This window comes from Convolutriloba macropyga, chromosome 15 (assembly GCF_964194025.1).
Source record: "Convolutriloba macropyga chromosome 15, txConMacr16.3, whole genome shotgun sequence".
In the NCBI taxonomy this organism is placed as follows: Eukaryota; Metazoa; Xenacoelomorpha; order Acoela; family Convolutidae; genus Convolutriloba; species Convolutriloba macropyga.
In genome coordinates, this window is record NC_134482.1 from 39,633,879 (window position 1) to 39,654,442 (window position 20,564).

At 36.7% G+C, this 20,564-nt stretch overlaps 3 protein-coding genes across 6 annotated transcripts in view; 2 read left to right on the forward strand and 1 right to left on the reverse strand.

The window, feature by feature from the left end:
* The window catches only part of LOC142354268 (uncharacterized), a 301,959-nt gene that overhangs the window by 185,583 nt on the left and 95,812 nt on the right, over positions 1-20,564 (reverse strand). The gene's annotated exons all lie outside the window — the stretch shown is intronic.
* LOC142353955 (uncharacterized) lies at positions 918-7,682 on the forward strand. Its single transcript, XM_075406188.1, has 4 exons — positions 918-1,059; positions 1,279-1,461; positions 4,911-5,072; positions 5,386-7,682. Exons 1-4 carry the CDS (start codon positions 976-978, stop codon positions 6,727-6,729), a joined length of 1,773 nt encoding a protein of 590 aa, XP_075262303.1. The 5' UTR covers positions 918-975; the 3' UTR covers positions 6,730-7,682.
* Positions 8,700-17,939, forward strand: LOC142354701 (sterile alpha motif domain-containing protein 15-like). The gene is made up of 3 exons (XM_075407071.1): positions 8,700-8,925; positions 14,983-15,081; positions 17,314-17,939. The coding sequence occupies exons 1-3, from the start codon at positions 8,767-8,769 to the stop codon at positions 17,485-17,487; spliced, it is 432 nt and encodes a 143-aa protein (XP_075263186.1). The 5' UTR covers positions 8,700-8,766; the 3' UTR covers positions 17,488-17,939.

Here is a 20,564-nt window from a genome sequence, read left to right on the forward strand (position 1 = left end):
TTATACCCGGAATTTTCATAAAATCCGGAATATAAAATGAATTGATTTTACTGTAATAAGCGTAAATAAAAGGTTGTAAATATGATTTTAACTGTAATTAATTTCAAAAATTCGATGTCATTTTAACTCATTTCTTAGAATTATAGTCAAAGACAACTTTATATACTTTGTAAATGATTTCATTTAATTTTTAAACCTGACGATGAACGCAATATTCGAAAACGTTCGTTTTAGTTAATCAATTTAAGTTTTAATTGACAATTACTTCTCTGCATCTACTATCCTAAGTGTATACGATTTATACATTCTGAAATTATGGAAATTTGTTTTGAAATCTGTTTTCGCTAAATTGCCTAGTCGGTATCTGAACAGCGTTTATCAGAGTGACGTGAAAGATTGCCTTACTACGAGGAGCGTCTCATCTGGCCTCCTCAAGAAACCACGCCTGAATAAAGCCACAGATAGGAATAAATTGGCCTGGAGAGGATGCGTTCTGTTGGACGCATCCTATAATAGTTACCTCCTGTAGCATCCTGTAATAAACCTCACAATTACAGTAATGGCTTTATTGCTGATCCATACGAAACATCATTAAAACGTTCGATAGATCAACTCAAGGTTTTGTTTATAAAAGGGAATTTATTTGATACCTTGTTCTAGTATGAGTTCAGATTTCTTTCTTTCTTTTTTACTAGTCTTATCTAACTATTTGGGGTTTTTGTGGGACTGTTGCCCAAAGGAGGTCCCTTTCTGGTGCTTTGGTATTTCTTTTTAGAGTGCACAAGGTAATGTGTATCACCGGAATAAATATAATTTCTTCAATATCAACAAAAGATCGTTGACGAATGGAACACTGTAAATTAAAAACAACCCGCCCTAAACAACATTAACCCCTCAAGTAGGTAGGTACCAGGGCAGGAACTTCATGTTTTGGGTTAATTTCAGATATGTTCAGTTTGTTGTTTCTAAGAAATCATGCTGAATAACCTCGAGAGTGTGCAGTTTGAACCTAACTGTGTGAAAACTGGAGTCTTAATGTTATGGATGCAACATAAAAAGGTGAGTTTGTTCATCAGGGGTTAGATTGGGTGTTTCCCTCTATAGCCCTACAAAATTATAGCCCCCCATTATTGGGGCTACAGTTTATATAACCACAAACCGGGAGGGGGCTATGAGCAGACCCGTTAAATTAAAGACTAATTGTTCTCAAATTTCGCATCAAAAACGACAAAAACTAGAGCAAAGTAAAGTTTTTGCAATAATCTTTCTGCTTTTCAGGCCTGGCGCAAGAAAAGTGTAAAAATCTTCAAAAGATCGGACGACGGTTTTGAAAGACTGGATTATAGATGCTTGAAGAAAAACGATGTTTATAAAAGTTTATCGCTACATGGACTCATTAGTGCTCGTTTGGTGCCGGACAAAATCTACAGAACAGTTATTTTGCTCACATTGTCAGATGAGGTAACTATTACACTAAAATAAACTCGATTGGGGAACCAAAAACTTTTTGGGATCTGTTCATTCTCCAACACTGTATTAATGTTTTGGTTTTCGATATTTAGGGGTGGACTTTTTGTGAGTTAGTTTTGATTGCCCTGAAATCTCATGTTTCAATCCAAGGGCTTTTTCGATTCTGCTGGTTTTAAAAGTTAGGAAGGCCAAATTCTCTGTTGGGAAATGACCAGTCAAATTCTAAAGCTCCGTTCGATTTGCAATTTCACACCAAAAACGGTTTTCGTATTTTAAAATTATTTCAAAATCCAACGGTCGATTCAAAAGAATTTGTTCTAGGATGTTCTCGGTTGGTGTGCGCCCCCGACAATACGTTATGCACCCTAGGTTGCAGACCACGTGCCATTACATTTTAACTCATTGTTTAAAAAAATGACATGTTTGGGGGATGCGAATAATTTCAGGAAAACATTTGACAGTGCTCCTGTTACTGAGAGGTCAAAAATCCAGATGTAGGAAGAAACTTCCTGAAAATCATATCTAGTTATTTAACAACCATAGAGCGGTACATCAAATTAGATGAAGTGAAGTCCGAAACTAAATGTAACAAGGGGCGTAACACGGAAACAAAACACGAGTAAAATATAACAGCGAATTTTCACATCAACGAACAATTTTCACATCAACGAATCTGCAAGAAGCGGTGATCCATCCTTCAAATGTAAAGTATCTGGCTATGCAGACGATTTTAGGCTAGTGACTAGTGACCAAAATTATTTGAACCATGAAATCAAAATTACTGAAATGGTGCCTAAAAAACAAAATGAATATGATCGAAAGTAAACGTTACTTACCGCAAATTAAAGAATCATTAGAACAGATAGAGGTCACATTAAATTGGCAAAATTTAGAAAAATCGTACATACGCACGAGAATAAGTTTTGCTCTGCGCAGCGCTATCATTTGCCTCAGAGGGTGCCGTGGATCCAAACAGGCGACTGACATTGACAGTTCTTGTAGTGCCATAGTGCGGGAGGGCAGACTAGATTCATAAATTAACTTATATGACGCAGCTCTAAAAGAGCTATAGTGCCATGTTTCTGTTTGAAGTGTATTTTTGCGGTAAATTTACATACGATCCTGTAATGTTTCATAGTGGGGGCGCACTGTTCCGTCCATTGGGTGGATCACAACGCCGTTTAATAAAAAAAATAGTAAAGAAAAGAAAAATCTGGAAATAAGAGCTTGGTGTAATAATGGCCAACAAATTGTGCTGGAAACCAAACGGAGACAGGCGATGCAGTAAAGTTTGAAACTTTTTCTACTAGGCAGCAAATAGAAGAGGCAGCAAATAGAAAATTGAAAATGAACTCGTACACAGGCTGCCTTGTCCCAGTAGTTGTTTATGAATCTCAAGTCTGGAAACCGAACGAAATTGAACTAAAGGAGATTGAGCAAATACAAAAACGGACGACTGTTTGACTTATGAACTCATGAGAATTCGAAAGATAAACTAAGAACATTAAAATTACTGAATCTCTCATCATACCTCGAGCAAGATATTTTAATCATGCTTAGTTTCCTGCACGGGAAACATGACATCAATTTTCACATCAACGAATCTGAACTTCATATATCAGCAAATGTAAAACAAAGGCAACAAAAATCAGACATATGGGAAACTGAGTTTTATACCAAGAAAGCAGAAAAATTTCTGGAATCGAACGAAAAAGCTGTTGAATTATCTTAAAATTATCTTGAAAAAATTAAATAAGCCGCCAATCAAATTAAATAAAAATATTCTCATCAAAATTTACTGGAATTCCTATACGAAAAATACTTGTTCTCTTAGACCCTTCAGTGCAACTGTGGAAGCTGCAACGTGAATCAAAATATCCGGTCAGCTGTAAACAAAGGTTGAAAACCCTATGTTAAAAATGGCATGGAGCCTAAATTACTGCTACATAGGGAACCACTGGGGGCACAAACCGAATGGATGAAACGGAGACGATATTTGAAAAAAGTATGCTCCTTTTTGAAAAAAGTAAGGGTTGGACAAAAATCAATTCAAAGAATTAAGCCCCCAATAATTATCTATGTCTATTTTTGGAGCAAAAAATAACTTACTGTATTAGCAAATATCTGAATCGGGAAGTTCCCGAAACATTGTTTAGACTAATTTTTCAGAACATTTAGGTCTTTGGTAATATCTCAACGTTTTGCTTTTTGAAATCCAAGCTATCACAATTCGATCAAGTGACATGGCATAATTGAGCTTGCTCGAACAGGTTTTTTTAATCCCTATTTTTCACTGATATGTTTAATAGCCGCCTCATCTTCTCAGCCGGCTATTATAGCGCTCCTATTTTTTTTTTTACTTCCTCGAATAAAAAAATGTTTCGCTTTACCTCATTTTGCCGCTTTTTCAACATTTTGCGTGAAATCTTTTTGACTTCTCTAGGCTAGTTTCTCTCTTCTCTCATTCTGCTAAAAGTGATTTTGAGCATCAGTTGCTCAGCAAAGCAGTTCAAAATGAACAAAGTCAGTATAAAAAATTGAAGTCAGAAATAGAAACGGGATAAACCCATAAAGCCCAATTTTAGATGCCCGCTATTTGAACATCGTTCCTATAAGTCTTAGTTACAATCTCTAATGCTTATTGGTATTGATAGTAGCCCCTGTAGCCTCTCTAAGAAACAGAAGTACGTTATGTTCAACTACGAAATGCCATCAAATTAAATCGGACTTAAAAAATGTTTTGTACAAAAATCTTTTTTTTTTCAAAATCTTCTATTCTGTCAATCCGAATCATGCTTATTGGAATCAACGGCGGCTATTTTCCGGCAATCTGCCGGGTATGTTCTTTTTTTCAACTTTCTCCCCTTTTCATTAATCTTGTTTGCGGGACGCTTTACGGGACCAACTTTTTTAGTGCAATTTTATTCCAGAAACAAGTTCTCAGATTTTAAAGTTATGGACCACGGTAAATATTAGCAAAAAATACTTCCTCAGTTAATGATAATTTGCTTATAAACGCAAGATCTCAAAGCAACCGCTCTAGTCGTTGCATATCTATTCAACAAAAAATAAATTCCTGATATAAATTTTTGGTTGTTCTGTGTTTATATGAGTCCCGAATTTCCTCGCAAACACTGTGGCTGTCGATCGGCCAGGTTGCTTTTGTTTTAAAAAGAAATTGGGATCATCCGTTTGTACACCCCCCCCCCCCAGTACGTTATGCATCCCCCAGTTGCAGAGCACGTGTCATTACATAGTAAACCATTGTGTAATACGGCACGTGCGTCTGGTGGTTGCAAATAATATGCGCGCACTAAGCTGGGGGTGGGGGCAGAAACGGAGAAGATCAGAATGCGTTATCATGCGTACCATATATAATCATGGAAAATTATCGACCCTGGTTAAAACCGTTGCGTTTGTTTAAATTTGTATTGTTTCAGCGAACGTTACAACTGGCCATCAAGGACTCGTCAGATCTAGACTCAGAACTAGATGAGTGGCTGCAATGTATTAAAACTACCTGCTGGGGCAATGATAGGGAGATCCTCTCACAGCCTTTGTCAGTTGCTACCTCCGAGAATGTCTACGAACAGCCTGAAGCTGTAAGAACTCCTGAAACAGTCTATATTTTGCCCTCCTCCCTTCCGTAACTTTGAATCTGTTTCAATGTCCGTATGAAGGAATTTTCGGTTTTCTTGAGCTTTAAGAGCTAAAATTTTTGAATAAATTCGAGGTTTTTCAGCTCAAGATACAGTATAAAGTATCATCTGCATATTGAACAACTTTATTTCTGCCTAAGTATTAGCAGAATGTTCAATATATAACGTGACAATATCAATAAATAGCGTTTACTGATCATTTCGGATTCTTAGTTTTCAATTCTCAATTTAAGACAAAAGTTGTGTGTGGTTTCAGGTGGAATACTGCAGCGGAGGAAGTGGAAATTCCTCCAGCCTCTCCAAAGCCGGAAGCATTGATCTATATCAGAGCGTAGATGACAGTCAAGAAAACGAAATCTACACGCCATCCAGTGAGATTGATCACACCATAGGATGTATCTTCAAAGTGACCATCAAAGACACAGAATCTGCGAGAGCTTGCAATTTACAGGGAACTTATGCGTTGGAAGTGAAACACGACGGGCTGACGTTGAGGAATTACGAAACGCGATCCGCAATTTTCGAATGGAAGTTGGAGTTTATCAGACGCTTCGGAGCAATCAACAAACAGAAGGTGTTTCGATTCGAGGCTGGTAGGAGGTGTGTTGGTTATGCGGGGCTCTTTGAGTTTTATTCTGACCAGTACACAAACATACCAAAAGTGATCAGAGAGTGTGTAAATAGACATAAATTTGCGACTACCGGACCTCAAAAAAGTAGCCAGCAATCAATAAATTCACCGCCATTACAGACTGAGAAGCAAAGTCCTGAAAATGGAACAAACAATTCTGGGAATTCGGTCGACGACAACGTTTACTCCCAAGTTGACGACTTGAAAAAGCAGAACGGAGAAGCTTCAGCAATAAACAACCGACCGACGTCATTGCAATCACTAGAAAAGTCGAATCAAACAGTTCGGGTTCCGAAGTTGCCTAGTAAAACCGGACAAGAGGAGCTGTATCAAGAACCAGGCGTCCTTTCCGAGGATGAATACTCAGTAAGATCCGACTCGGATCCGGCCACTCCTTCGGGTCAGGTTGAAAGTCGAGTTCTACATCAGCAGTTGACCTCAACGGCAGGTCAGAATTTCTTGAAGGTCAACACCTCGGGTGAAGATTACTACGAGGAGCTGCACAATGCGACGTCTGGAACCCCGAATACCTTGAGGGAATCTCCTTCTACGAACGGAAGCGTTGGATCCACGCCCAATTCATCAAGCGAGGACGAAGTAGCTGCGGGAGGTCTGTATTCGAACATCGATATTTCAGCCGACCACGATTCGGGAACCATAATCCGAACAAAACCTACCGACAATCGTCCGACATCAACACAGTCCACGGAAAGCGACAGTTCCCCCCAACCTTTGGAAAATTTTTATGACATAACCCCAGCGTACGAAGAAGAAAGACCTCCGGAGCCCCCAACCAGGAAGTCCAGTTGTCAACCTGTCAGTTACCAGTACTCCTCAGAAGTGCCCAGAGCTCCATTTCCCTGCAATATTCCCAGACCTCCTGGTCTCATCCAGATGTTAAATGTTCCTAGACATCACAATGTCAAGTCAAATTTGCCGCCGCGCCATTTCAGTGACCAGTATTCTTGACAGGCGGCTTGAATATGTTTTGATAGAGCCAGCTAATTGCTAGCGTTAAAGAATTTAATCATATTCATTTTGCACTAAACAGGACTGTTTTCTGGTATAAAAAGGCGTATATCCTCGACAAATTTCTCGGCCATCTGGATTAATCATACTACACATTAAAATGAAACCAGTTCTAATTTGTATCGGATTTAAGGGTCCATTTTGATTGTTGATAATTGAATACAGTTGCCTCTCAAACCAGTGATATATATTCTGGTCATGTGACCTAATTGTTGATGTGCGTGAAATGAAATTGAGGAACCAGTGACTATATCTACTGCCTTATGTCGTTCGCTGCAATGCTGTCTTTGTGTAAGGTTGTCTGTTCTATTTCTTTGGTCTTTCCTTAATCGCCAGACATTCTCTTTATCTATCTGTCTCTATTTCCAAATGAACTCAATTCGAAACTTCGCGAATTTATCTCTCAAAATCAATTTGTTTCTATTTAACATGTTTCATAGCTCTCTCTCTCTCTCTCTCTCTATCCATGTATTAATAATCATTTGTACCAAATAAACCCAAGTTATTAGCAAATGAAGTTATCCACTATCACCGTTCATTTTTGTACCTAAAACTTTTAAATTAAATTTTGTGAACGTTAATTAATAAATATAACTCAATACGTGTCACAGATTGTACGTGTTTTGTACAATAATAGCAGAAGATGAAATAAATAATTTACTAAAAAGCAACCCGCTCCACAGATGTTAATCAGAGTTCTATTTTCGAAATTGTTATAATTTATACCGACCTTGCAACCTCCTAACAGAATTTATTTGACCTGCTTATGAATGATCGAGTTATGATTTATGAATGGTTTTCGCAATAGCATGCTTTAGTTGTGGTGAAAATGATTTCTTGTATTATAATAGGTGCTATTTTTTCAATTTCCCTGAATTCATTTTTTTGAATTAGCATTTTTTTCACCATTATAAATAATAATTAATTGCTCTCAAACAAAATTTGTAGCAGTTATATTAGTCCCGTGGTCTTTTTTATGCGATTTTTTTACTTGAACGATTTTTTGTCTGACACTTTTAAATTTATAATTTTTTAATTTAACTTTTAAATTTTCTTCCTCAAAAATCGGATAAACAGGTAGCGCCCAGAGGTCATTAAGTTCTGTTGGAGCCTTTGGCTCACTAGTCTCTAAGTATGCGATTCACTGAAACTGTTGAAGAGACAAATTCATGGTTTGAAGGGCTGTTCTTAGAATTTGACCCCTCCCTCTTGCCCGAGCTGATACAGTCCCGAGAGAATTATGCTTCTGGGCAGAGCTCTCTTAGCGCCTTAGTCTCGGTATGCGATTCACCGAACCTGTTTAGGAGACATAATTTATCGTGTGAAAGTTATTTCTTAAAAGTTTGAAGAAATGACTTCACCCCCCACCCCACACACACACCCCACCCACCCACTTCACTCCCCTCCCACTCGTCGTCACCCCCCCCCCCCACCACCAACTCATTCTACCCGTAGCACAGCACGCTCGTCTCCGCACCCCCCCCCCCCCCCCCCCCACCCCGACATGGCTCATCCCACGCCTCCTTTAAGCAAGCTAAAGCTATGCCTCCCTAAACTGAACTACTGACGAAGCCAGTCGTCTGAGAGCAATTCACCCGTTGTTAGTCGGTTATGTTATTAGTTCTGCTGATATTTTTAATGCGATTTTTCGTACTACCAATTTTTGCGTCCTTAAAAATAAAAAACGGAATAAACAGGTAAAGACCATTAAGTAGGTGAGCAGTTCTCTTGGAGCTTTGTGCCCTACTATTCTCTAAGTATGCTGGTGTGTAGGGGGGGGGGGGGGGGGGGGGCTCTTAAAGTTGGACCCCGCAAGATAGGCGCAATTTCTGCCTTGCTAAGTGAACTTGTGAGGCTAGCAACGGGAAATTGACACCAAACAATCTTCGTTATCATGATACAGTTCTCCGCAGATTTCATTTTATTTATTCATCTTCAGATCTATCTGAATTGAGTAAACCCCCCACTTGAACTGGGATGTCCGAGAAAGGAGGATCCGTGTCCAGACAGAGCCGGAAAAGTGGTGCTTCCTCCTCCAGACCAGTTTCCTCTAGACCGGGAGAGCCAATTGCCCTAAACTGGTCCATAGAAGAAGTGCAAGAGTGGGTTGCCCAAATAGGGTATCCTCAGTATAAGGTTTGAAATCCCATTGTCAAACCCCATTATTGGAGTATAAAAAATGATTTTTTTTTCAGATCCCACGGCAGGAAACCCCGCAGTGACAAATTTTGGGCATTATATATAAATCAATGGGCATTAAATCAGTGGGCATTATATATGTTTCTTTCAAATCTGGTAATTTTAGGTTTATTGGTAAAAAATTTTATAGGAAAACGGACATTTTAAAACGTTTTTGAAAGTTTCAGTATTTCGGATCTACTTTTTTCTCAGATTTGACGGGTCTTCCCTTAGTAGCACCGCATTATGGTAAACATGCCAAAATAGGGCGCTATAATTTCACAATTTCGTTGTTGTGATAGCTCAAATCCTCCCTGTAGACGTGTCCAGATTTTGAAACTTGGCACAATCCAGTGGCTTTCTCCATAAATCTTCTACTGTCAGCTGAGTTGGTTGAGCTGAACAATTAAATAAGTGCTGAATGGCATGATTGGCTGTCTGACAGTTTTGGCACATGTTTTGACATTCATGATTTATTCTAGACATGTAATTGTTCAATAAGGGGCTATACCCCGAACGCAGCTATGCCAGTTGGACCTGTGTTTTTCTTGCTAGTTTTCACAATTTCGTCGAGGGCTATAATGGGAAATACCAGCCTTTGGAAAAATTTTTGGAAAGGAGTACTTGTAAGCTATGGCTATATTTCTCATCGTTTTGTCATCATTTAAACCCCTACTGAACCATATTCATAGCCTCAATACATTTGTATGCAAATTCATTTTGATAGACCAGGAAAAAATCTATGTTTGGTAATTTCCTCAAATACGCCGTTTGTAAACTACAGTAAGAATTGCTGAGCATATTATTACCACTGTAAATTTTCAAGAAAAATATTCTTTAATTTTTTTGTTCTGAAATCTTGGAATATTTAACTTCGAGCTTAGTCACTTCAAGTTTCTGAAACAGATTAAGTTTCTTTCATGGTCATTTATTTGACCTTTGGTTTTTAGTTCTCTGTTAATAGTCCATATTGTATTAGCTTCAAAGGATTCGTGATTACTTTGCATAATTATTAGTTTTATCAAATTAAAGTCTGCATCTGGTAGTAAATTGTGGACGGGCTTTGAAAAAATTATTGAAAATTATGGTGAACAGACAAAACAGTCCCAGATAAAAACAGCCCCGAATAGCAAAATATTCCCAGAGAAAATAGTCCCAAGAAAGCAGACAAAACATTCCCAGTGAAAATAGTCCGAACTAAATATAGAGTTAAACATAAGCACTCCAATTAACAAAGAAACTACTTAGATTATTCATAATTGTATATCATTGTAAAAATATTAAGCTGATTACACCATAGTGTTTACCAAATTATGTATTATAAAGCAAGTCTTTGGGTTAATCTTAATTCGTATCAAATAAAAACAATGCATTCAGCAACTTAACTCATAGATTGTTTATTTGTTTGTTGATTATATTTACAATCGTTTCGTTTTTTATTCGGGATTATTTTGTCTGGGACTATTTTGTCTGCTCTTATTGGACTTTTTTTGTCTGGAAAGATTTTGCAATTTGGGACTGTTTTGTCGCATTGATTTTAGCTTGGGCCTTTTCTGTCTCCAATTTTTTCGTCATTGTTGCGCTTTTTTGTTTTGGAGCAACAATTATATGTCGAAGTAAAACAAAAGAATTATCTCAAATTCTTGTTCACTTGAAGCAGCTACTGCTCATTGACACATCAACAATTCCAAGCATGCTCTTTTCGTTTTACCATCATTGTGTCCTTTTTATGGCAGATTTTATGTACATTGCGGTAAAAGAATGATTACATGTCTAATTAGTCGGAGCGGAAACTATTTTTAAAGGTTAAAAAATAAATTTTTAGAAACTTGGCTCAGATATGAGCATAAATTTCACTTAAATTGCTCTCGAACAAAATTTAAAGCGTTTGTTGTAGTTATGTTTATCTTTCAAAAAATTCGCTTGAACGTTTAGACTTATCGAATGACTTTTGACGTCTTGATTTTTAGATGAATTAAGTTGCTCTCTCATACTTCTAAGCAGATGAACTCAAATAACGTCAGTTTACTAAAGTCAAATGAAAAGCGCTTGAAATTGAATCCTTTTTTAAAACTTAATACTGGTCTATAAGCTATTAACACCAATTAAAGCCCGTGCTAAATATGTTGCCTTGATACTACCCCACATGGCGGAAGCATGCTTTATTTAAATCGGCGCTTCGTCAGTCGTTGGAGAGCAGTTCGTTGACATTATTTGGTTATGTAAAATTATTGTGTTTTCTAAACACAAAATTTTCGGATCTTTCCCATTATAGCTCCCCAGCTTATTGATCCTATGACGTATAGAACCTCCAGACATGGTATTTATATGATAATAGTGGAGGCTATATTTTCATGGAGGGGCTATAATGGGAAAGATCCATTTTTTGCTTTCAAAAACGTAATATTTTTGGGATAATCGTCCCATTAGTTTTCTTTTGCAAAAATGTGACGCATTGGTTCGCTTCCGATCTAACTACTAGATGTACGTGTTCTATTTTCGAGGGGAGTTCACACTGCAGTTTTCGAAATAAAACAATCTCTAAAAGGATGTTGCTAACAGATATTCGGAAATTTGAGAGTTTCGCAGTTTCGTTTTGTCGCCCTTAAAGTTAACATTTTGGTGTCTTTTCTGGATAAATTCTTTATGATATTTTTTCAGTTGTTTTTTGGTTATTGTTAACAATTTTATATAGCTTAAAAGTGATTTTCATCTCCAGTTTCCAATTGTTAAATTCTTTTTTAATTAAGACAACTTCTTAATTGTTTCGACGACACTAAGTGCAAAGCTTTCTAAAAAATTGTGAGTTTTTTTGTTTACGTTGTTCTATTGTCCATTCAACCAATTTATTTCATTGATTCTACCAACATCACCAACTATGCATCATCATATAACTGCTGAGAACTTAAAATTGAAGCATTTGTAATTCTCATATCAATCTAAACTGGTTGCTTGACAATTTACCCAATTACATTTTACCCAGTGCCATTATACCCAACCTGCTATTTTACCCAATACCAACTTACGCAATGCTCTTTGGTCTTTTCGTTCAATTATCGATTACATTTTAGCAGGCGCTATTGCAAGGATGTTTTCAAATGTTTGTGGACAATATATTCCCATGTTGGGTTGCAATAGTTAAATATCAAGTCCCATGGGCATTTATTTATATAGTCGGCTATTCCCATGTCCGGTTGTGATAGTTTAATATCGAGTCCCACGATCCATTTAATTATATAGTCGGCTAAATAGTCGTTCTGTTAATGTTAACAATATAATAAATTGGGTAAGTTGGCATTGGGTAAAATGGCAGGGTGGGTAAAATGGCATTGGGTAAAATGGAATTGGGTAAATTGCCCTGACACCATCTAAACTATTTTTTACTATATTTAACTATTAATTTGGATTAAACAGTGATAAACCCGATTGTGTAGATCTTATCCGTAGATTGGAAAGGCACATGAACATGTCACACTGACTAAGTGTATATAAGTAGATTAACACATTTCTATTTTTTTTCAAATCTCAACGAGCTATGACCATGGATTAACTATGGCCTATGTTAGTGAAGGACAATGTGTTATCTCGGCAGCCACTTGCTATAATACGGTTGTTTAGCAGTAGGTCCCCGTGAACAATTTTTATTTTCTTCTCGAGCAAAGTTTGAGGCAATTATTGTACCCGTGTGTCTTGGGCAAAATTTTGGCGGGACGGTTTTAGCACTTTTGTTCTAGAACATTTTTTGACTTCGTGTGTGACTGTTTCACGCCTGACTTCTACGTTTTGAGTACTCTAAGTTGCGCTCTTTTTGAATTAAAAATAGTTGCTAATATAAAAGCAATTATAAGAGAATTAAAGCCATTGTAGCTTAGGGATTAAGATATCAGAGTGAAATCTGAGATCTGGGAGGTCTGGGGTTCGAACCCCTGTGGTTCGGTTTTTTTGCACCTATAAAACGTTCCTAACGCTACACCGCCTCTAAATTAGATTACCCCTGCCTGTCGTTCGAGAGCAATTCACCCGATGTTAGTTGGCTTATGGTTTTTTCTTCTTGAGTTTGTGTGAACAAATGCGGGTTGGTACTGATTACGGACCCTAGAATGTTATTGTGTTGCTACCCGGTATAATGTATGGCAATAACCGAATGGACCGACAGGAAATTTATACGACAACGAAAAAAAGGAATTTAATTTGTCAGCCCGACTGCACACCAAGTGTAATGTTTGGACCAACTAATGAAATTTCAACAAGTCAGATTTGTCGACCGATCAGAATTAAGCTGTCGACTTTGTTTATCATTTTTGGCTGGCAGTGAAATCCCTATCGGTCGATATTGCTAGCAACAAAATGTATATCATATAAGTGTAGCAAAAATATAGTTTTAATTTGACAAATATTGGAACTTTGCGTCCCCACCCACCGTTTGGGTCCCTATCAATTCCGTTTGCGTCGCTACCCTCCAGAAAGTTTACCCCCCGCCCCAAGTTACACAGCACGTGCCATTACATAGTAAATCATTATTTAGGAATATGGCTCATGCGACTGGGAGGTGCAAATAATATGCTCCCACTAAATTGGGGGGGGGGGGGGGGGGCACCAATGGGAAAGATCCCAAATCTTGAAGAAGATTTGTCGGAGATGTAAATCATTGGCGAAAGGCTTTTAAAACGCTTTCGATGTCAGTACCATTACCTGACATTTCAATTTCTAATTTATTTGCAAGTTTTTGAAATTATTAAATTAATTTTGAAATGCTAGTGAAAATTCGGGTGAAGTAATTTCAAATTTATTCAATTGCATGACTAGATACCGAGCTGCTAATCAAGTGAGCAAACAATTTCAATTTGTACTTGATTCGTTTATTTCATTTTGTAGTGTTATTAAGATAAATTTCTTTGTTTTGATATTTCCTGTCGTTTCTTAACAACTTTGAAAGCAGTTATCAATAGCGTAAAAATAGCGTAGCTCAGAAAGTAGTTATCAATGAAGTATTTACTGTTCGCAGGTTGTTGTCGCTCTTGACCTGAAAGGGAGAGTTGTTTGTTTTGACTTGCTGTCACCTGAGCCTTAAAGGGGCTTCAGAAATATGCAAATAATCTCTGAAATTTAATCTCCTGTCGCTTAAACTGTTTTAAATAACCTTTAAATGTTCGCTCGTTTTCATTTTCATGTGCTCAATGCTTTCTACTTTGTACATGAGTACAATAAATAGCTTGAAATTCATGCGCTTGAGAAATTCTATCTTAGTTATTAGAAAAATTTGAGCAATATAGCTATGCCTGACAAGTTTTAGTCTAAAATCGATGCGCTAAATCGACCAAGCGACAGACCGTTTGGAAAGAAATGACATCATTCTTCGTTCAGATTGAATTTCTGTAACGTCACACGCTCTCTCTGACCAAAGCTGTCTTATTTAAACTTGTATACGTTTTTGGTATTTCGAGATAATTTATTGCGTGGTACAGCATTTGAGTTTTTAGTTGCTCTCGAATGAAGTTTTAAGCAATAATTGTAAACATGTTTTTTTTGGTTTTTATGCAAAATTTTGTTTTGACTTTTTTTGGCTTATAGAACATTTCTGGCTGAGCAATTTAATTGACAAGTGGCCTTTGAATTTAGTTGGCTTGACCTTTATCCGGCGGACTTAAATAGATTTGAATGTCGAATTTTAAATTTTTCCTTTGTTCTGAAACCCTTTAGTATAAAGGAAATATCGTTCTGTGCAGATTAGTTACGATTGCCAAGAGAATTTGAATTGTTTAAGGCGAAAAAGCTTGCTATAAGCTACATCAACTAAGAATATTTCCCACCCCCTCTCCCCGCTCAGTGCACATATTACTTTTAAGTCCCCAGCTGCACGTGATATCTTTTTAAATAGTAACGTTCTATATATAACAACGTATAATTGGTATCTCTCGGGTCATAAAAAACTGAGGGGGGGGGGGGAGAGACAGTAGAATATATTTGCGACTATGTTTGGTGCAAGCATAATTGGGGTCAGTTGGTGTGTTGCAGGATTGTTTTTCTGACAATTTCATTGATGGGAGGAAACTCATTCTCATGGACTGTTCACACCTGCCTCGAATCGGAATCACCGACTTCCAACACATGAAGGTATCATATTCAATTGAATTGATTTCTTGGGGGGGGGGCAGTGTGCTTTTTAAATTTCAAATACAACTAATATTCATTTTTGTCATTAACTAAAGTAAATTGATTTAATTCACATCTTGGTTGCGTTTTCTAAAAGAGAATCGTGCTTATCTTTACAAAGACCTGCTGTTATATTTTAAAGAGCCAAAAAAAACGGATTGGAGTGAGGCCTTTATTGCCGATACTAAGTTTTTTTGTCATCAGGATTTTTTCCGATTGTGATCATTTTCGAAGCTTGCAATTCCTGAACATTTTTGTAGCCATTGCATAGGGCAGTGGACAATAATTAAAATAGCGTTGTGGCGGTTCAAACGAAGTTTGTGGCAATTATATTAGTCCTGTTGGTCATTTTTTTATGCGATTTTGACCGATTTTTTGTCTGACCCATTTGACTATTCGTCCTTAAAAAAACGGGATAAACAGGTAGCGCACAGCGGGCATTAAACTAAAGCCAGCCTCACTAAACCGTGGCTAGCTACTGACGAAGCCAACCGCTCGCCAGTCGTTTGAGAGCAATTCGCCCGATGTTTTTCATTTCTCTGATCTACCGATGCAAGTACAAGATACATTACTGTCCGAGGATTATTTTCGAAAAGGGAAGTTAGTCGCCGTATTCTTCTAGAAAAGCAAGGAAAAATGCTAACTTTTGATGCAAGTTCAGTCCCCAAAGGTTAGCTAGATCATTTTTGGTAAGGGGGAGCCAGCTGATGACAGAGGCAACTTATTCGACAAAAATCAGTGCCTTCAAAACGGTGAATTTCCAATTTTTTCAGTTTATTAAGGATCCAATTTTTTTTTCATTTGCAAAAAGAACAGTCCTAACGTTGGAAAAAATTTCGTGTTCGAGCTACTGACTAGTGGAATTAAAACAAAATGGGTCTAAATTCAGCACTTCTCCCGCATTTTTGCAATTTCCCGTCAAAGCGTTTATCGGTCCATTGCCGTGAACTATCTCAAAATCGTGAATGGTCCCGATGAATCGTTTACAAGTTTGAGATTTTTTTCTCAAAACCCAAGGGTCGGAGGATTGTTTTTTTCCAAAAGGGAAGTTACTCACCGTATCCGTCTGGCAAAACAGAAGACCAAGGTCAGTCCCCAAAGATGAGTTAGGTTGGGGACCAATTTTTCGATAAAAAGGTATTCCACAAGTACTTACCTAGATCAAAAAATGGGGATCCTAATTGCTAGAGGAGTTAGGCGAAAAGAAAATATTTTTCCCAGGAATCTTTTCCTTATTAATAGCCGCGAGGTGACAGCTCGGCGCTATTTTTGGTCTCATCCTTTTTGTATTTGTTATCAATTTCGCTAAAAAGTCAAAGGTTGACTTTCCACTTACGTCTACCATTCAGCAGCTGAATTTGTATGCGTGGTGTCATTTGTGTGATACATTTGTGACATCAGTCGTTTTTTTTTGGTTTTATATATAAACTACATCGCTCAATAAAATGAGCTCTGTACTCTCATTAAGACTAAATTGAGAATGCAAAATGAAATTGATGCAAGAGAGGTCATGCAAACTAAATAATTGGTAGGCTATATTGATTGAAAGACGTGCTTGAAATGAGGGATAGAGTTCCATATCATGATTTCGATTAAATTTTATGGCACATTTTGGTCTGCCAGTCCAGTACTCATTTTTTTGAAGAGCCTCTACAGTCTGTTTCGCGGCTAATTTTCGGAAATCTGCTTGATACCTTATAGTATACCAAATCACTGCTCAAGGCTTTGACAACTTGGCAAAGAAATTTAGCAGTGAAATCCTAAACTTTTTTGATTTGTGCCATGATCTTTTGTAAAATTCTGATGTCACTTTTGGCAATTCCTGGCTTTTGTCAATTTTTGAAAAATTCTGATTCATCAATTTTTCCATAAGTTTAGTTTACTTTATAAAAAAGCAAGTGTATCAGATAAATGAAAATAATTAGTTTTCCGGTTGTGTTCTGAACTGTGATCTGATTTGCTCCCTGTTTAAAAATTGCTGGTCGCCTTTGCTGAGGTAAGGAGGTAAAAAATGCGAAAAAGGATTTAGATAGTTTTTCAATTTGGCGAAATGTGAACATTGCCTCTAGCGGATATCAGAGATATTTTGGTAGTTATCAAAATATTTGTTTCTAGTTCAACTTGAAGGCTGTAATGTTTAAAAATTTCTCAAGAATTCCTTGATGATCTTTTTCTGATTGTCATCTCCTTCAGACCATAGCAGCAGAAGTACGAGAACTTCTTGGGGTGGAGTTGATTCCGTGGGACAGAAGCATAGCTGATCCCCCGAGAGACCAGATGGGACTATTTCTGGAGAGGAAACGACCCACTGGACCCTATGCCGACTCACTCGCCTTCACTGATTTCGTCATGGGAAAGGGACGGTAGCCCGAAATTAGTCTAAAAGCCCAACTATTAACAAACACAAAGAAAGCTGCTGTCAAGTTTTATTGACTTTTATTTTGAGACTGAGAAATATCGAAAGTGTTTTGCATCAAGTTCTAGTTTCCTTTTCTAAAATGCAAATATTTTTTGTACCCCTCCCCACCTCACTAACCCTAGGTATAAAGTTCTGCTGTGTAGCACGTTATTACTATTTTAATGATCGCGTTACTTAGGGAGAGCAGAAAATATCTGCGCAGAAGCCGGAGGGATAGGTCTGATCTCGGTTTAAAACTGAAGTTTATTTAATTTTTCAAGAATTTTGGCGGGAGGAAATTGGAAAAACGGTGCTGGAGCAAGCTTTCAATGATCAGTCTGTATATCACGAAAACTGTCTTCTATATAGTACCTAATGTATTGTACATTGTAACTATGTAAAGAACAATTTTTTAAAACTTGTTTTCAAAGGAAACGGATGAAGAATGTTAGCAAAGCTGAGTTATTTCAAGGAGAAACGGAAGGATTTTGTAGAGTGTTTGACTAAACGATGATTTTCTTAGATTTGCAGTTTGATTGAGATGGTGTAAAGAACAATAAACAGGAAAATTCTTTTCCGTGCATATAGGATCCATTATTGTCATCGCGAACATTGTACAACTTCGAAACAAAATGTATCGTACACAGAGTTACTGTAAATGGAATAAGTGTTAGGAATACTGATTACAGGAGTTTCCAAGATTCCACGGGCACACAATTTTTTGCGGTTTAATTTATAACCCCTTGTTGTACGAACAGTTTTTTTTAAGTTAAGTGCATTGAAGCAAAGAATAGCGCAAAATTAGTTATTTTCCAAAATTTCAATCAGTATTTACTTTTTCCTACCATTGTTTGTTCCTAAACTCTCTCAACGGGGGTTAGGAGCTTTATAACAGCCCTAATTCCTTTTGGTAAGCCAATTTTGTCTAACCGATATCTCTTGCTCAGCGATAGCAAAGTACCACTAAAAAGATTTCGAAAAACTGAATCACTTGTTAGAGTTGTTTTCAGTTTTCGGCTGCCCGATCAAATATTGTGGCTTAACCTGTCTCTTAGCACGTGTCTCTTTTGCGGTTCATGCTCTTATATTACTAATAATTGATAGATTATAATATTTTTGACAACCTTTTTTAAAATACAACTAGCAAATACAATGATTGGCCCAAACCTCCAAATTTGTTCAAAGCTAGACCGGTTATTTTATAATTCAATTTTCACCGAACGATATATCCAGAGAGATGAAAGAGGAAAACGACACCAATGTAGAGAGCTTAAGATACTGAATCAATCTTCGTAAAGTTTTCTGAAACTGGATTGCACTCGATTAAAAAAATGAGGCCTCAATTGTTTATTTTCTTACTTTCGCTGCGGTTGTATTGTATAATAATGCTAGATTTCCATCATTTATGCAGCCACTCTTTTACCTTAGCTAAAGAATTTTCAAACTTCACATTGTTTCCAAAAAACGAAAAAATGACGTCGTGAGTGCGTCATCTGAAAAACTAAAAGTTACTGCTAAATTTAAGTCTAAGGTCCTCGCGGTCACTGGCAAAATTTACGAAAAATAACAAATCACTAGCAGAGTGTTAGAAAGTTTGCTTTAAGAATTTGCAATAAAAGCAGCGCGCATAAAATATCGATCAATTTTAAAGAAAATAAATAAAAAAGAAAAACGCTTTTTTCAGCTGATTTGAAATTTTAAGTAATTCTACTGAATTTGTTTTCAATTGCAGAATTTGTCAATTGTTTTTTCTTGAAATAACTATTACAACAAGAAGCAATGTTCTCATTTGTTATGTAATGTTCAAGAAGAGTGACATAATTTAAGCTCTGAAGTTTTCAAGTAACCGAACTAAGTAAGAGGCTTTTCCTTGTTCTTGCGTTTGCCAAAATACTAAATTGTTTGGCAAAATAATATTTGAAGAATGTTTTTGAATCCCACAATTTTTTTGTAACAAAAAATAATTACTCTCAAAATGCTACTAGATTGCTCAGCTGGATGATTAGTTTAAATTAGCAGACTATTTTCAGTTGATAATAAAATATGACTGCTTTGAATTGCACATATATGCCTATAGTCAGTTTAATATAGTCAATTGAATATAGTCAGTATGTAATTTCTACTATAGATTTCAATAATTGGCGTGAGTTTTCGGAGTATTAATTTTTTCAAAGCATCTTTACTCAGTGCATTTTTTTTTCTTGTATTTGATAATTATTACAAAGATAACGGTGTTCAAAGAAGAATTATTTAAAATTCGGTCGTTTTTTTTAAGTTTTTGGAAAATTTTCAGTTTTAATTTTTGATTCACTAAGCTCCCTGTAGTAATTTATATGACGTGCAATTGAAGCCAATTGTAAAATCTTCGATAAAAAGACAATCTAGACCTACCAAAAAAGGAACCAAAGACAACAAAATTTTTTAACTTAATATCAAACACTGCGAATACATCTAGAACCGCTAGAAAAAAACTGTAGTTATAGAGTTGGCGGAACATGATGAAAAACTCAGATGAACTTTGTAGCAAACTGAGTGCTAAAGTTTTCTCTCTGTTGCAACCACTTTAAGAATCAATAGAAACATTTGATATACAAACAGGCAATAACTTCAAAAAAATCAAAAGGAAGATTTCCGGTCCAGCATAAAAGGTTTTGGTATTTTTTGTAAGAACTGAAAAACAAATATGTTTTAGTTTTTCCACGATACACAAACGCAATTCAATCTATCCGCTGCATAACTTAGGTGATCTTGCTAAATTTTTTATTGAGATAATTCTATTAATAACTGCAATTGGGATAGCTAAAAGGAGCCGACATTCAGCCTTCCTTTATTTTTAATTTTTACTACCGTACGTGAAAGCAATTTTTGTTACTACAGTTTTCTTATACAAAATGTACAATGGCAGAAATTTTACAAAAAAGCAAGGCAGAGTAAAATGGCGGTTGCGAATTTCTATTTTTAAGCAAAAGATAATTGTGTTTGCGAGCTTTAATGCGCAATATTGAATGACCATTGGACTTTCTTTCTTGCGGGAATAGTGCATATA

Excerpts from the sequence above, each read along its gene's own strand:
- LOC142354701 (XM_075407071.1), top strand. The coding sequence starts at position 8,767 with ATGTCCGAGAAAGGAGGATCCGTGTCCAGACAGAGCCGGAAAAGTGGT. Across the intron at positions 8,926-14,982 it reads TAGGGTATCCTCAGTATAAG|GATTGTTTTTCTGACAATTT; the intron begins GTTTGAAATCCC and ends GGTGTGTTGCAG. Across the intron at positions 15,082-17,313 it reads CCGACTTCCAACACATGAAG|ACCATAGCAGCAGAAGTACG; the intron begins GTATCATATTCA and ends CATCTCCTTCAG.
- LOC142353955 (XM_075406188.1), top strand. The coding sequence starts at position 976 with ATGCTGAATAACCTCGAGAGTGTGCAGTTTGAACCTAACTGTGTGAAA. Across the intron at positions 1,060-1,278 it reads TATGGATGCAACATAAAAAG|GCCTGGCGCAAGAAAAGTGT; the intron begins GTGAGTTTGTTC and ends TCTGCTTTTCAG. Across the intron at positions 1,462-4,910 it reads TGCTCACATTGTCAGATGAG|CGAACGTTACAACTGGCCAT; the intron begins GTAACTATTACA and ends GTATTGTTTCAG.